A 14,146-nucleotide genomic window follows, 5' to 3' on the forward strand; every position below is an offset into this window, starting at 1 on the left:
TCATGTTCCTCCTTCAGGAAATAGTCTCCTACCATGTTCTCCCTGCCAAGGTTAATGATTCTGTGACAGAAGCAGCATGAGTCTGGGGGGGCAAGGGTGTGTCTATGTCCTTAGCAAAAATGATAAATGCTGTGACCTTAAGGACAGCCCTTAAGGCTGTGGGAAAGAACTCTGAAAACATGAGTTCAAAAATATATAATTTCTTAATTATGCAAAATAAAAGAATGCAGTTTGAATTATATGATGAGCTTCAGAGACCTAAAAGAACAAAGGCAGATGCACTAAGAGCCAGCTTGTCAGAAAGACATTAAGGAGATAAATAGATTTGAGGAGTGGTAATTGGAAGGCAAAATCCTACCCAGTTAAGTTTATTGTTTGTGCTTAAAAAGTCAGGCAGAGTACTGAGTTCAAGGTCAACCTGGGACAGTGCAAATTTAGGTCCAGACTCAGATGAGGTGGGAATGCTAATATCAGTATTGGATCCTACCAAGCTAAATTGATTGTCTGTGCTTTAAAACGAAGATATCTGAATTCATTTGCAATGCTAAACAAAAGTTGCTTGCTGTTTTTTTCTAAGAATCAGCGGGATGGGGTCATAGAATGCCAATTTGTGGGATAAGCAAAAGGATACTAGAATAAATGTCTGAATTCATATGTAGATAAAAGACCAGGCTTTAGTCTGAGAGAACTGCACTATCTGGATGAGCTGTCTGGAGATCTCCAGAGAGAGCTGTCACAAGCAGAACACAAGTTATCTGCTTGTACCCACAATTTGACTTAAAGAAATTTCATCTACTGCTCCCAAACACCCCTTTCTCAGACCCCAGACCAAGCTGAGGCTGGTCATTGGCAGTACAAAGAAATATGGCGTCAAAACACCCATAGACATTAAGTTTTAAAAAGTAGTTAAGTAAATATACAAACAAAGCAATAATAGATAACTATGGAAACCAACTAAATGTTTAACATTGGGGCTATATTGGTAATTATAGAATGTAAGTACAACTATAAAGATGTCAGAACTTTGCCTTTATCACTAAGATACCAGGCTACAAGAGCAATTTTAAAGAAAAATCTAAATTATTAATAAAGTACAATTTCTTTTTAATTTTATAACTAGCTTTTCCTACAGAAAATTAATTTTATCATCATCAACAATGTGTGTACGTGTGTGTGTGTACATGTGTGTGAAGGTACCCAGGTAGCCTAGAAGAGAGCATTGGATTCCTTGGAGCTGGAGGTACAGGCATTTGTGAGATGCCTGAAGTTATCTGGGAACTGAACTTCTCTTTGGTAGAGCATTAAGTGCTTTTAACCTCAGTGCCATCTTTCTAGCTATGGGAAGTCAATTTCAAATTCACACACGTTTTATCAACTTGGGCACAGTTTGAACATTCATCATATTTTATCACTTATCTTATAAAATGTCTGCAAGGCACAGAGGATCATTTGTCCTAAGCAACCCTAAAAACATATTAGAACCCAGGAATGAAATTCTTTTGTCATGAAATTCTTTTGTGATGGAATTGTTCCCATTTAAAATGTAATATCACCTGAGGTCATGCATACATGTGGATGGGAAAAATGATTACTCTATTTTAATTGGTTCCTCAACTGATTTTCTGAGAGTATCATGACACACATGGTTGTTTCTCTCCCATTCCGATAATCAAACCATACTGGTCATTATATGGAAATTGTACTGCTTAAAATCCTAACCATACAAATGACTTAGTGACTCAGAGCTCCCTTTTGTTGTTGGACAGTATAAATAGCTTTCCAAAGGGGTATGCAAACTTAAGGCGTTAGTCTAACTTTTTACAGGTCTCACTGTGAGCTGACTTAGAGCACAGAATATCATGGGACACATATCCCTTTTGCTATGATAAAATCACTGAAATGCTGATTGATCATCACCAGCCAAGCAAAGTCTGTGTTTAAGTCCTTTATGCCATCAAGTGAACCCTGTGAGAAAAAAGGTAGAAAATCTCTGTGACGCTTGACATGCCTGCTCAAATATACTCTTGTCTGGTTGGGTTGACATCAGCTTAACACAAGCTGGTTCTTTGGGAAGAAGAATCTCCACTGAGAAAATGCCACCATCGGATTGGCCTATGGGCTAGGCTTTTGAGTATATTTCTGATTAATGATCGAATGAGAAGACTCAAGGGCACAGTCCATCCTGTGCAGTGGGATTCCAAGACAGATTGTCTGAGATGGCATAAGAAATCAGCCTAAGCAAACTAAGGGAAGCGAGATGGTAAGCAATGTCTTTCCACAAATCTGCTTCAGTTTCTGCTTCTAGGTTCCTGCCCTGATCATCTCCATGATGAAGTATGACCTGAGAGTTATAAGCTGAAAGAAATCCTTGCATCCCCGTGTTACCTTTGGTCATGGTGTTTATTGCAGCAATTGAAACTCTAAGTTGTACTCTAGGGGTCCTGCTTAGAGTCCTGTTCAAACTAACTGCTTGTCACTGTGCCAGTTTACTTCAGTTTCTTCCGTTCTCTGATACCTTCCAAAAGTATAAAAGGAGAGTACCATGTAAGAGTGAGCTAAAAAGGGAACAGGTATTAAAAATGTAATTAAAAAAAAACAGTCCATCAATCAATCAATCACACAAACAAACAATCAATCAAACAAACAAAAAACCACTCACTTCCTGCAAGATTTGTGCTGGGGCCACAGTTTTTGTCTTCAGAGCCTAGTGTTGGCTGCAAATCTCCAGTGTCTTCTTTAAAAACAAATGTTTCGCCTTTGCTCCTAGTAAACAACATTTCCTTCCCCTTGCAAATTCCTGGGACCTGCCATGTCATTTGGAATAAAATATGGTTACCAGCAGCATCCCAGTGTCTGCTGGCTTTTGCATAGGTTTACTGCAGGCTCGGGTGTGCTTTACCCATCTCTTAGACTGTCATTCCCTTCCAGAGACATTGTCAAGAATGGTGCCAGGATTTTGAACCAATACCGCTACCAGGGAAGACGTTTGCTCTTGTGAGACAAAGGCAGAGCATCATTCAGGTCTCCAGCTTCACGACAATCAGGAGTGAAGACTCTGAGTCTTTTGGAGGAAAGTGGTTGTTTGTATTATGACATTATTGAGGGAACTAAAAGACTTCTTGCTCTCCAACATTGGAGGAAAAGGGAAGCAGGAGGGTGTCTCCTTGGTTTCACTGTATTTCTTTAGAGCAAGCTATATATCTAGTTGGAATTCTCTCCACTTCTTGTAATGCAAGTCACATCACCTCCAGATGAAATGAGTTCACAGGAATGTCTCTGCACCTGCTGATAAAGGGTCACAGAGAAGCGTGACCAACAGGCCTTGTCAAGTTTCTTCCAGCTCACTGTCATCAGATCAGACCCCTTTGTCCAATGACTCTTCTGTATGATTTTCAGAACTTCCTCAGACCTGAACATAAAAATACAGTTTCTCTTGTTTCTTTGGCTCCTGTGTCATGTAGAATTTATACTGCATAAATCTTTATGTCTTTCCGATTGTCTTTTGTATTACGTATAGTGAAATACCTAGTAATGGGTGAGGAAAGAATGAATACTTTCCTCTTGTCTACACTATTATAGCTCCTGCTCCTCAAAAGGACTGGAAAGCGACCAAGTCTCTCAGGTGAAGCTGCCAGTTGAATTGTTTGTGAGCAGAAGGAAATGCTTTGCTACCTCTTGTAGTTTGAATGTGAACCCTGCCGTTGGTTCATGTTTGAACCCTCGGTCCAAAGCTGGTGATGCTGTTTGCAGGAGGCGGAGCCTTACTTAAGGAAGTGTGACAACAGGAACTAGCTTAAGCCTGTATAGCCCAGCCCCACTTCCTGTTCACTCTCTGCTTCCTCACTGTGGTTGCCACAAGTGTCCAAATCAGGCTCTTACTTCTGGCACCATGTTTTCCCCATTTGCATGGACTGGATCCTCTGTGTTAGCAAAGTTACTTTCATCAGGGTGTTTAACTACCGTGGTGAGAACGGAACTAACGTATCACCCTTGTATCTCTGGGACTCTTCTACTCCCTTCCTCTGTGTCACTGGGTTAAGTGGATTGCAGACTTGCAGTCTTTGACCAAGCCTTTCTATCTCATTTTTTGCAGGTATGCCTAGTTGTGCTCATTGTTACTTCAGATTTTTTTTTATACCTTACAACTTATTAGAGGATGATTGCATTTCAAAATAGAAATTCTAGCATTTGAAGGTAGAGATTCTGCTCAAGTACAAGAGCTACATTATACTGTTTATCTTAACATTATCAGACTTCTATGCTGGGGAACATTGCGCCTGTCTCAACTTTATCATAATAGCATTGTGATGTTTATATATAATTTTTCTTTGTGTATTGCTCTCAGGATGCATATAAGATGAAGGACAGTGAAAGAACTAAGATTTGTATACCTTTAAGTATCTGATTGAATTATACAAATTCTAACTTAGGGATATGTCTCAGTTGTGCAAATTCTTTACACCACTATAAAAGCCATGTGTGGCAACGTGTATCTGTGACATCAGCATTGTGGATGTGGAGACATAGGATACCAGTGGCTCGATAACTAAAAATCAATCTGAAAGGGCAAGATCCAGGTTCACTTAAAGATCCTATGTAAAACAGTAGGGTGGAGAGATATTTAGGAAGACAGTGTTAATCTCTGACTTCTACAGTCACATGAATAAGGAACGCACACACACACACACACACACACACACACACACAGAGAGAGAGAGAGAAACAGAGATAGACAGAGACAGAGACACACAGAGAGAAATATGCCACACTCTATTACAATGCAACCTCTACATATTACAGAAGCCTTTGGTTCCTATGGTAAATCATTATTATAACTTGTTAGTATACAATTAGGACATTTAATCATCTTACAGAGAGAACCAGTTTATGATAAAAAAAAACATAGAGCTCAAAATGGTTTCACAAATAAAGTAGATTATTTTTTAAGTCCTCAAAAGTACCTAAGACAAGGAAGGAGCTCATTTACAGGGAAAAAAGCAAACCTTCTGTAACTGGGGATCTGTTATTTTTCACTATGAGGTTTTACTTTATTTTCCTTACTAATTTTTTGTGTCCAACTCTACCTATCTATTTATTATAAGATCTTCTTTCATTGTTTAAAAGTTATTCACAGCTAAAACATTTATATCACCCAAGTGAATACATATTTATATATAATCATACACAGTACATCATATATATCACCCAAGTTTCTCATTTCACAGGAAATAAGCATTGTCATCCCCATTGAGTCTGGATTATTCATTTGCTCAGAATACTAATAGATGTGAGAGACAGAATTACCTGAGTTGAGAATCTGAACATTTAACTTGACCTCAAACATACCACTAGATTTGAGTGAACTAACCTTCAGATGGTCTGTGCCAGGCATATAACTTAAAGTCTTAAAAAATACTGATTAGATGAGATGTATACGTCTAAAAACACAATTAACATATTTTTAAAAAACTTATGTTGGCTAAATGCTGCCTTCTGATAACCAAACCTCAAGACACCAAAATGGAAATTAATTCAAGTTTTTACTTGAAACATGTTTTATTAGCCCCATAAGGAAGTGATTGCCTTTACCTAAAATATCTCTCAATGTGTGGTCTCTTATTCAATCATAACCAACATGTCATAGGACAATGGATGAAAATAAGAGAGACACTAAATTAGGGGTTTCTAATATATGCCCAATTTACTGTCTCTTACTTTCATTTCCTCTAGACTTTATGCTGTGCATGGGATTACTAAATTCACTGTACCAACTTCTACTTTCCCTATACATCTTTCTACACTGCTTGCTAAGAGTTATCTTATCACTTTAAGGTTACCCAAGTATTCTACAAAGCTAAAGAGTATAGGATGCAAAAAAGGTATGCTCCTAACATAGCTTGTTTGAGTATGTAATTGCATTAGTCCATTGGTATTTGCAGTAGAATCATATTATTATATAAACAGAGATATTAAAAAGTAGACAAAACTTATGAGCCTGTGGCTGAGTTCTAAGTTTTTTCCCCCTTTCCTCTTCATCAGAATTTTCATTTAGAAAAGCTGTAATCTCTATGTCAACTTCCTAAGGAATTCTGGATGGCATATCTTGTCTGTTGCTCTCTTGAAGTTATAATATCTCCAAGACCAGTGAACTAACCTTTAACTGATCTAAGACATATCTTAAGATCTGATATTTTGGGGGATTTATTTGAACATATTGTCAGGCTTGTCTTAACAATATGTTATATACTATCTGTGGTGTTTTGAATATGCTTGGCCTAGGGTGTGGCACTAGTAGGAGGTGTGGCCTTGTTGGAATAGGTGTGACCTTGTTGGAAGAAGTGTGTCACTGTGGGAGTGGGCTTTGAGAACCTCCTAGCTGCCCATGAGCCAATCTTCTTCTGTTTGCCTTCAGAACCAGAGGTAGAACTCTCCACTCCTCACATGCCATGCCTGCCTAACTGGACACTACCATACTTCCTGCCATGATGATAATGGATTGAACCTCAGAATCTATAAGTCAGCCCCAATTAAATGTTGCCTTTCATAAAAGTTTCAATAAAACCCTAACAAAGACAGAACTTGGTACCAGGGACTGGGGTATGCTATATGATAAGCCTGACCATGCTATTGTTTGAAAGAATGTGGATTTTGGAGACTTTGGATTTGGAAGGCAGTGGAATGCTTTAAGTGGGCCATCCTAGTCAGAGTATGGAGGACATTGTGGGTGAGGGTGATTGAACTGTAGCAGCCTGGCTTTAGACATTTCAAAAGAGAAGAATTTTAGTATGTGGCCTAGAGGCTGTTTTTGTGAAGTTTTGGTGAAGAATGTTACTGGTTTTTATCCTTATCTGAAAAGTCTGCACAAGACCCAGCTGAAGAGACTCAGACTAATTGCATATCACAAAGGAGTCTCAGAAACACCCACCATAGACTTTGTCCTCTGACTTAGTCTCAGGAAGACCATTTTGATCAAGCATAGCAAGCTTAGAAAGGAAAATATAAAATGTGTGTATGTTTCAAGTATTAAAGGAGCACCAAGAAGTACAGTGGATCTAAATCCTGTGTTTTTAATGATATTAAATAAAATTAAGGGAGTTTTGACTTCCAGAAAAGACCCCACCTAGCTAAACTATTCATGTGTTCGCAGTTAAACAAGAAATAGTTATATTATGTTAGATGTTATTGCCTGGTTGTTTTCATTTTGACTTTCAATGTGGAATGAACTATAATCCAGACATGGAGGGCACACCTGTGATCCAGAACTTGAGTCTGGAAGACACAGGCTTTTGATCTGGACTTTGAGATAGGATGACATACACTATTGATCTGGATCTTCGGGTATAGTGACCATGAAAAACTTAGGCCTGGACATGGTGGTACATGCCTTTAATCCAAGGAGACAGAAGCAAGATTTCTAAGTTCTAGACCAGCCTTGTACTGAGCAAGTTCCAGGTAAAGAAAAGCTTAAGTCCTGACATGGTGGTACATACTTTTAATCGCAGCACTCAGAAGACAGAGCCACATAGATCTCTGAGTTCAAGGTCAGTCTGATCTACAGAGCAAGTTTCAGGACAGCCAAACTTAGTCAATGAAGGAAATCATCAAAACCAGAAAGCTGGCAAAGGTGTAATAAAACAAGGGGGACCATGCACTATCCCCAGCAAGCAGCAGAACGTGGTAACATTGGCCATGTGGCTCCTGCTTTAGAGTTAAGACAAGAAGTGGTTACTGGGACAATTGATGCTGGTTAGCTGGAGCTAAGAAATTAGCAGTGGTTACGAAGAGACCAGCATCACTGCAGTGAAATCTTCTAGGAAGTTTTTTCTAAGAGCACAAACAAACTGTGTTCCAGAAATAGCCAAGGTTGTACCTTGCATTGCTACTGGACTTGGTAGTGTGGAAGAATCACTCAGGTAGTACTGGTTTTGACAGCATGAAGGGATCATGTAAAAAACAAGTGAGGCTTGGCACTGTGAAGGCCCAGGGAAGGCTGCTGATGAAGGTGCAGCCCCAGTTGCAGTTGATGGCCGAGGACTAAAGAGTCATGCAAAGAAGTTGAGGTGTGGCACCATAAAGAGAGCCTATGAGAGGCTATTGGTGAAGTCTAGTTACAGCACTAGACTCCACGGGATTACAGATGCTAGTACCATGGGGTGATCACCAAGAACAGCAGCAGCAGTGGAGAGGATTGACCTAGAGCCTAAAGTATTACACAGGTTGGAGCTGGAGAAGTGACCCAAGCCCTTTTGAGGAGTCCAGAAGGCACTGGAACAAGAAAGTATAAAGTTGAAGTTGCCTTGGATACCCAAAGACACTAGAGATATCAGCCTCTGTGGGATACATGCTGAGGAAAGCTGCTGATGGGGAGTGGAAACAGTCCAAGAGAAAGAAGTTTGCTGCAGTCAACAAAGATGAAAGAAGTTGGAGATCTGAAAACATCAGATATGAGATATCAGACATGAAGATACAGAATGTTGGCGTTTACCCAGCTTGGTCCTGTTTGGTTCAGTATTTCCTCACAGTGAAGTTTTGGAATGGTAATGTATATCCTGTGATAATGAAGGTATGTGATCTGCTTTTTTAATTTTGATTTTATAGAGGATTACAGTTAAGTGATTGAATGACTCCCAGTAAAGACTTTGAACTTTGTACTTTTAACATTGTTGAGACTGCTATAGACTATGGGACTTTTGAAGCTGGACTAAATGTATTTTTCATTATGCTGTAGTTAGGTATGGCCCCATAGGCTCAAGTGTTCCACAGGACAAGCCTACGGGAGCCAGGTGATGGTTTGAATATGCTTGGTCCAGGGTGTGGTACTATTAGGAGGTGTGGCCTTGTTGGAGTAGGTGTGGCTTTGTTGGAAGAAGTGTGTCACTGTGGGGGTGGGCCTTGAGACCCTCCTCCTAGCTGCCCACGAGCCGATCTTCTGTTTGCCTTCAGAACCAGATGTAGAACTCTCAGCTCCTCCCTTGCCATGCCGGCCTAGCTGGACACTGCTATGCTTCCTGCCATGATGAAGATGGTCTGAACCTCAGAACCTGTAAACCAGCCCCAATTCAGTGTTTCCTGTCATACAAGTTGTCTTGGTCATGGTGTCTTTTCATAGCAATAAAACCCTAACTAAGACACTATCCAAATTGTAGATTCCTACTTTTAATAAAAGGTGGATATTGTATTTCTATGTTAAAGACTATTAAAAAAATAAATAAGAAACCCCCATGAATCTTCAAAAATTTAACACCAAGCAAAATCTTACTACATCATTTTATAAACTGCAAATGGATATGCAGACAGAATTCACATCACTCTGTTTTCACTGTGTAATAATTAAATGTCTAAACCTTTACAGGGAACATATTTGATCAATCAATGGTTTCTGTCTGGCCTTCTAGCACACCCTCCCCAAATCGGTTCCTTCTCCCTAGCCAACTTGTTTATATGTTAAACACAGGCTCTCTGTATGGTCAAATGCATTATAATTCAGCTTTCTTTCTCCTCTTCATCCACCCATGGGGGAGCTCTACAAAACAATGTACTTTTCTTCCTCTGTGTCCTATCATTACATCTCTCTGAATCACCATTTCAACCTTCAAATCCACCCCGCCCCGCATGTTCCCTCTTTAAAGTTTCACTCTCTTGTTTGAGAACATGGTTTGTTGTATCCCAGTTTGCTTTATTCATGAGAACCTTTCCCCATTTACAAACCTAGATTTGTTGACATTATGTTTGAAATAAATGATGCCATCCCTCTTTGTATGTTTATGCTGTATATCTCAAAGGAGAATATACTCTTGAGAGAATCTTATAAATGTTCCATGACCATAAGCACTTGGAGCCGTTCATTAACAAAAAATGCTTACTAACAGCTGTTGACCCACTGACTAGCCTACCATAGTTTTTTATTCCAGGGAAACTGGTAAGCCATTATTATAATGTTTTATTTCCTCAGAAGTGTTTAATAAAACTGGTAAACTGTCAAAGTTTTCACTTTCAATTTTAAAATATTAAATGATAAAAAAGTGTAAGGACCATAAACGTTTTATCTTTGATGTATGATAAAAACCAAATACTCGCAATGCATATATTACTCAATTAAAAAACTGAAGAAGAATTTTTGGAGTGATGTATGGGTACATTTTGTTTGAGTTCATTCACATATTTAATCAGGTTTACCAGAAAGCTTATAGTAAAACTCACAGTAGATTGGAAGACACAGAACAACAGCTGTGAATTTAAAATTTAAAGTCATGCTGCACATTTACAAACTACAGGTGATAAGAGAATTGGGAAGTGTGCGAGTATACAAGCCGAGGGGGAGGTCATTGATGGGTCCAAAGCCTTTAGCTCCTTTTCTAATGCATCTAAGGTCGCTGATTAAGTTCAGCACGCTGGCCAGTTCCCCGTGCCCTCTAGTAGTCTCTATTGGCTTAAAGGATGGAGTCCGGAAGGACGACATCATCTGTTCTTTGTATTAATCATTACAATTCCACAACCCGGGGTGAAGACTGAGAAGCAGAGACAGTACATTAAACATCGCTGTTGCTGACTTTTGGGGTGTCTTATTTGGTTTGTGGGGTTCCTAGTCCTTCCCTCAGATACTACATGTTGGAAGGGCTGAACTGGAGAAAATACACTGACTTCTTCTAGGGACTGAAAAAAGCTTCACTGACGGGGAGGGGCGCTTGATTTCTACTTAAATAGCTGAACTTCATGAACCGTACATCGATTCACTCAAACCTGATGCATTTGTACTTTACAGTGGACACATGTGGTGGCATAGGTTGTTGGAATAGAGGTTTACAGAGGTGAGAAAAACACACTGCCTGCCCTTCCCACTGCCCCTTCCTAGTCCCCACACTCCAGATGGGAAGTCTGAACTAGAAGATGGACTTTTTCTTAAAAGTAACATCTCACTAAATTCCTCTTAGTGTGACCTCTGGACGCATGCAGAAAGCCTGCTTTCCGCTGGTCAGAAGTTACCGTTGGCTTCTGTATTTTCCCTCCCCACCCCCGGGGGTAAAAACTTTTTGTCCCCGGGAGGGGAAGAGAGGTCGAAGCAAGGAGAGGTGATCTACATAGCAGAGGGGGCAAGGAAGATTGGGGGGGGGATGAGGGTAAAAAGTAGTGGAGCTCTGAGGCTTTGGGGGCGCTCCGCGCTTTCCCCCTCTAGGCCTTTGCGGTCGCCCTCTCCGCCGCGGACACTGGAGAGTTAAGCCAATAAACACGTAAGCGCCGCTCGCTCCCCAATCGGCAAGATGCCTCTCCGGCTCTTGGCTGCATCGACAGCTTGCAACACTCGGCATCTTTCCTGGAGGCGCCTCCTTCAGCGGCTGCAGATGGCATCCGGCTGCGGGCTCCGGGCTCGCAATTGATTCTCGCCCTTGCCCACCTCGGGTGCACACACGCACCTCTCCCTTCTCCTCCTCCCCTCGCGCTCCTGGGTCTGCGCTCAGCTCGCGCTCGCCGGCGGAGGAAGCAGTCGGCGGCGACCGAAGCTGAGCAGCTGTGCTCGCTCTCTCTGACCTAGGAAGAAGCGCCTACCGGGACAGCCGACCCTCGGCTGCCTCCAGCGCCCCCCATCTTTTGCACCCCAAGCCGAGGACTCCGGGGACCCTCCTCTCCCAGGCGCCACCATGCTGGACCCTTCGTCCAGCGAAGAGGAATCGGATGAGATCCTGGAAGAGGAGAGCGGCAAGGAGGTGCTGGGCTCGGCCGCGTCCGGAGCGCGCCTGTCTCCAAGCCGCACCAGCGAGGGCTCGGCGGGCAGCGCCGGCATGGGGGGCAGTGGCGCCGGGGCCGGGGTGGGCGCCGGCGGCGGTGGGGGTAGCGGCGCGAGCAGCGGCGGCGGGGCCGGGGGGCTGCAGCCCAGCAGCCGCGCCGGCGGCGGCCGGCCCTCCAGCCCCAGCCCGTCGGTGGTGAGCGAGAAGGAGAAGGAAGAGTTGGAGCGGCTGCAGAAGGAAGAGGAGGAGAGGAAGAAGAGGCTGCAGCTGTACGTGTTCGTGATGCGCTGCATTGCCTACCCCTTCAACGCCAAGCAGCCCACCGACATGGCTCGGCGGCAGCAGAAGGTAGGTGCGCCGCGAGGCCGGGGAGCGGCGCCCGGACGTCGCCCGGCAAGCGGGCGGGGCGAACAATGGGAGCCGGCGGCGCAGCTGGCGAGGAGGAGCCGGGGAAGGTGGAGACCGCGCCCTGGGACTAGGGGCCCGTCTCGCCGCGGCCCAGCTTGGCTCGCCGCAAAACTGCTCCGCGAGCTGGAGATGTCCCTGGGATTTGTCGGGGCCTTTGGCACAGGGCTGCGCTCATTGGCCTCCCTGCGGGGGCAGCCAGGCGGGAAAGTCCCGCTCGCTCCGTGACCTAGGTGGCGCGGGGAGTGACTTGCAGCGGGCAGCGCCCACAGAGGCCTTGTCGCTTGCCGGGTTCCCTGCGCTCTCGGGTGGCGGCCGCTGCGCTGCGCTCTGGCCCGCCCTCCGGGGCGTGCACTAGGCGGGCACAGGCTCCCGGCAGGTCGGGGCGCAGGTGTGGAGCTCGAGCCGCGCTGGACTCTCGGGGCAGCGGGCAGCCGCAGGGGCACGCAGAAAAAAAAAAGGCAGCCCAGGAAGCGAGGTTTCCCGTGACTCAGCCTAGGGCGCCCCCTCGCAACCTGGTCAGCTGATCGCGACCTAGGGTAGCCTAGGGGTCCTCTTGCAGCAGCGCTTTCCTCTTGCTGGTCATCCCTTCAACCCTTTCCCCCTTCCTTTTGGATCCCTGGGCAGAGGCACGCCTGGTGGGTCCCTGTGCCCGGCCAGCACTTCCACCATACCCCCTTTGACCCTCTTCTCCTCCCAAGGTGACTTCTCCGCCACCTTCTGGCTCGCAGAGGCTCTCCAAGCCCTCCTGATAAAGTGCAGCAGCAAACAGCTTCTCAATTATAGTCATAAAAAGCTTTTTGTGTCTGAGGCAGGGGCAAGGCCATGCCGGCTTTGAGCTGCTTTTGATGGGAGGGGCGCCCCGTTACTATCTCCAACCAGATAAAGGACGAAAGGGAGGTGCGGTCACCAGGGGCTGAGGGTCAGTGGTGAGGATCAGCCAGGAAGGGGTCAGGAGCTCAGTGGGAGTGAGTGAGTTCTGCTTAGTCTCTGGGAACATAAGCTTGCATGAGGTCAGTTGAACCTGGGAGCCATGGGAGGTTTCAGCTGTAACCCATCAAGGTTGTGAGACTATTTCTGAAAATAGTGATTTAAGAAACGTTGCTGCCATTCAAATCTAAATTTCACGTTGCTCAAGTAAAGTGTTGGCTCTTTCCAAATTTACCTTGCATCCTTATCTTGCGGTGGAACAGATTGCTCTGTTTGTTTTGCTTATATGTGTATACACATCACCCAACCCTGTCAGTTTATTTTAGCTACTACTGCTTGGATGCCAGTTTTATTAAGTCAAAAGGACTCATTTCCTGGGTGAGAGATAGAAGGTGGACCATACACACCACCCTTCACCCCCACCTCTACAATACTGCCTTACAGAGAGGCCTTTTGCTTTCCAACCGTGTTAGGGCAGAAATAGCCTTTAGAGATTGTCAAATTTTGATAAAAAATTTTAGGTTGATTGTGGCTCTACATAGTCAGCTATGCAATTAATTGTCTTTATAATGTGGCAAATTCTACCTTAAAAATCTTATCAAGGACTAAATTAGTCCAAGATGTCCTAGACTTTCACTATGAAAACTGACTTTAAACTGAATGAAACAAGACCTTCCATTAGTCAGTCAAAGGCTTTATAGCTTTGTCCTTTAAAATGAGTGGGTCCGACACTGGGAGAAAGAAACAAGAAAATCCTTTAGGAACCCAGTTCTATCAAGTAGAAAGACCATCATGGGACCATTTCCCTCCGATCTGACTGCATGTATTACCTCAACCCATCCAAAGCTATAATCTGAGAGGAAAGCCTGTTTTTACACATGACCTTTCAACACCAGAATGACTCCAGCACAGACTGATAACACTGGCCTTCTGTCAATCTATTTTTAGACACTGCAAAACTATTGCTAAATATACATCCCAGCAAAACAACCCCAGGCCTAGTGAATACAATGGGAAGAATGTGTGTGTGTGTGTGTGTGTGTGTGTGTGTGTGTGTGTGTGTGTGTGTATATATATATATATATATA

At 43.6% G+C, this 14,146-nt stretch overlaps 1 protein-coding gene across 17 annotated transcripts in view; it reads left to right on the plus strand.

The window, feature by feature from the left end:
* The first annotated feature begins 11,301 nt into the window (after positions 1-11,301).
* Cadps (calcium dependent secretion activator) overlaps positions 11,302-14,146 on the plus strand; it is a 466,682-nt gene continuing 463,837 nt past the window's right edge. For 16 of the 17 annotated variants that reach the window (XR_015637890.1, XR_015637891.1, XR_015637892.1 and 13 more), the window contains exon 1: positions 11,302-12,071. Coding sequence is in view for 14 of the 17 variants with exons in the window: in XM_087585085.1 (XP_087441211.1) it covers positions 11,637-12,071 (435 nt within the window). In the remaining 3 variants the exon portion in view is untranslated. 17 annotated transcript variants of the gene reach the window in all.

This window comes from Rattus norvegicus, chromosome 15 (genome assembly GCF_021556685.1).
Source record: "Rattus norvegicus strain SHRSP/BbbUtx chromosome 15, alternate assembly SHRSP_T2T, whole genome shotgun sequence".
In the NCBI taxonomy this organism is placed as follows: Eukaryota; Metazoa; Chordata; class Mammalia; order Rodentia; family Muridae; genus Rattus; species Rattus norvegicus.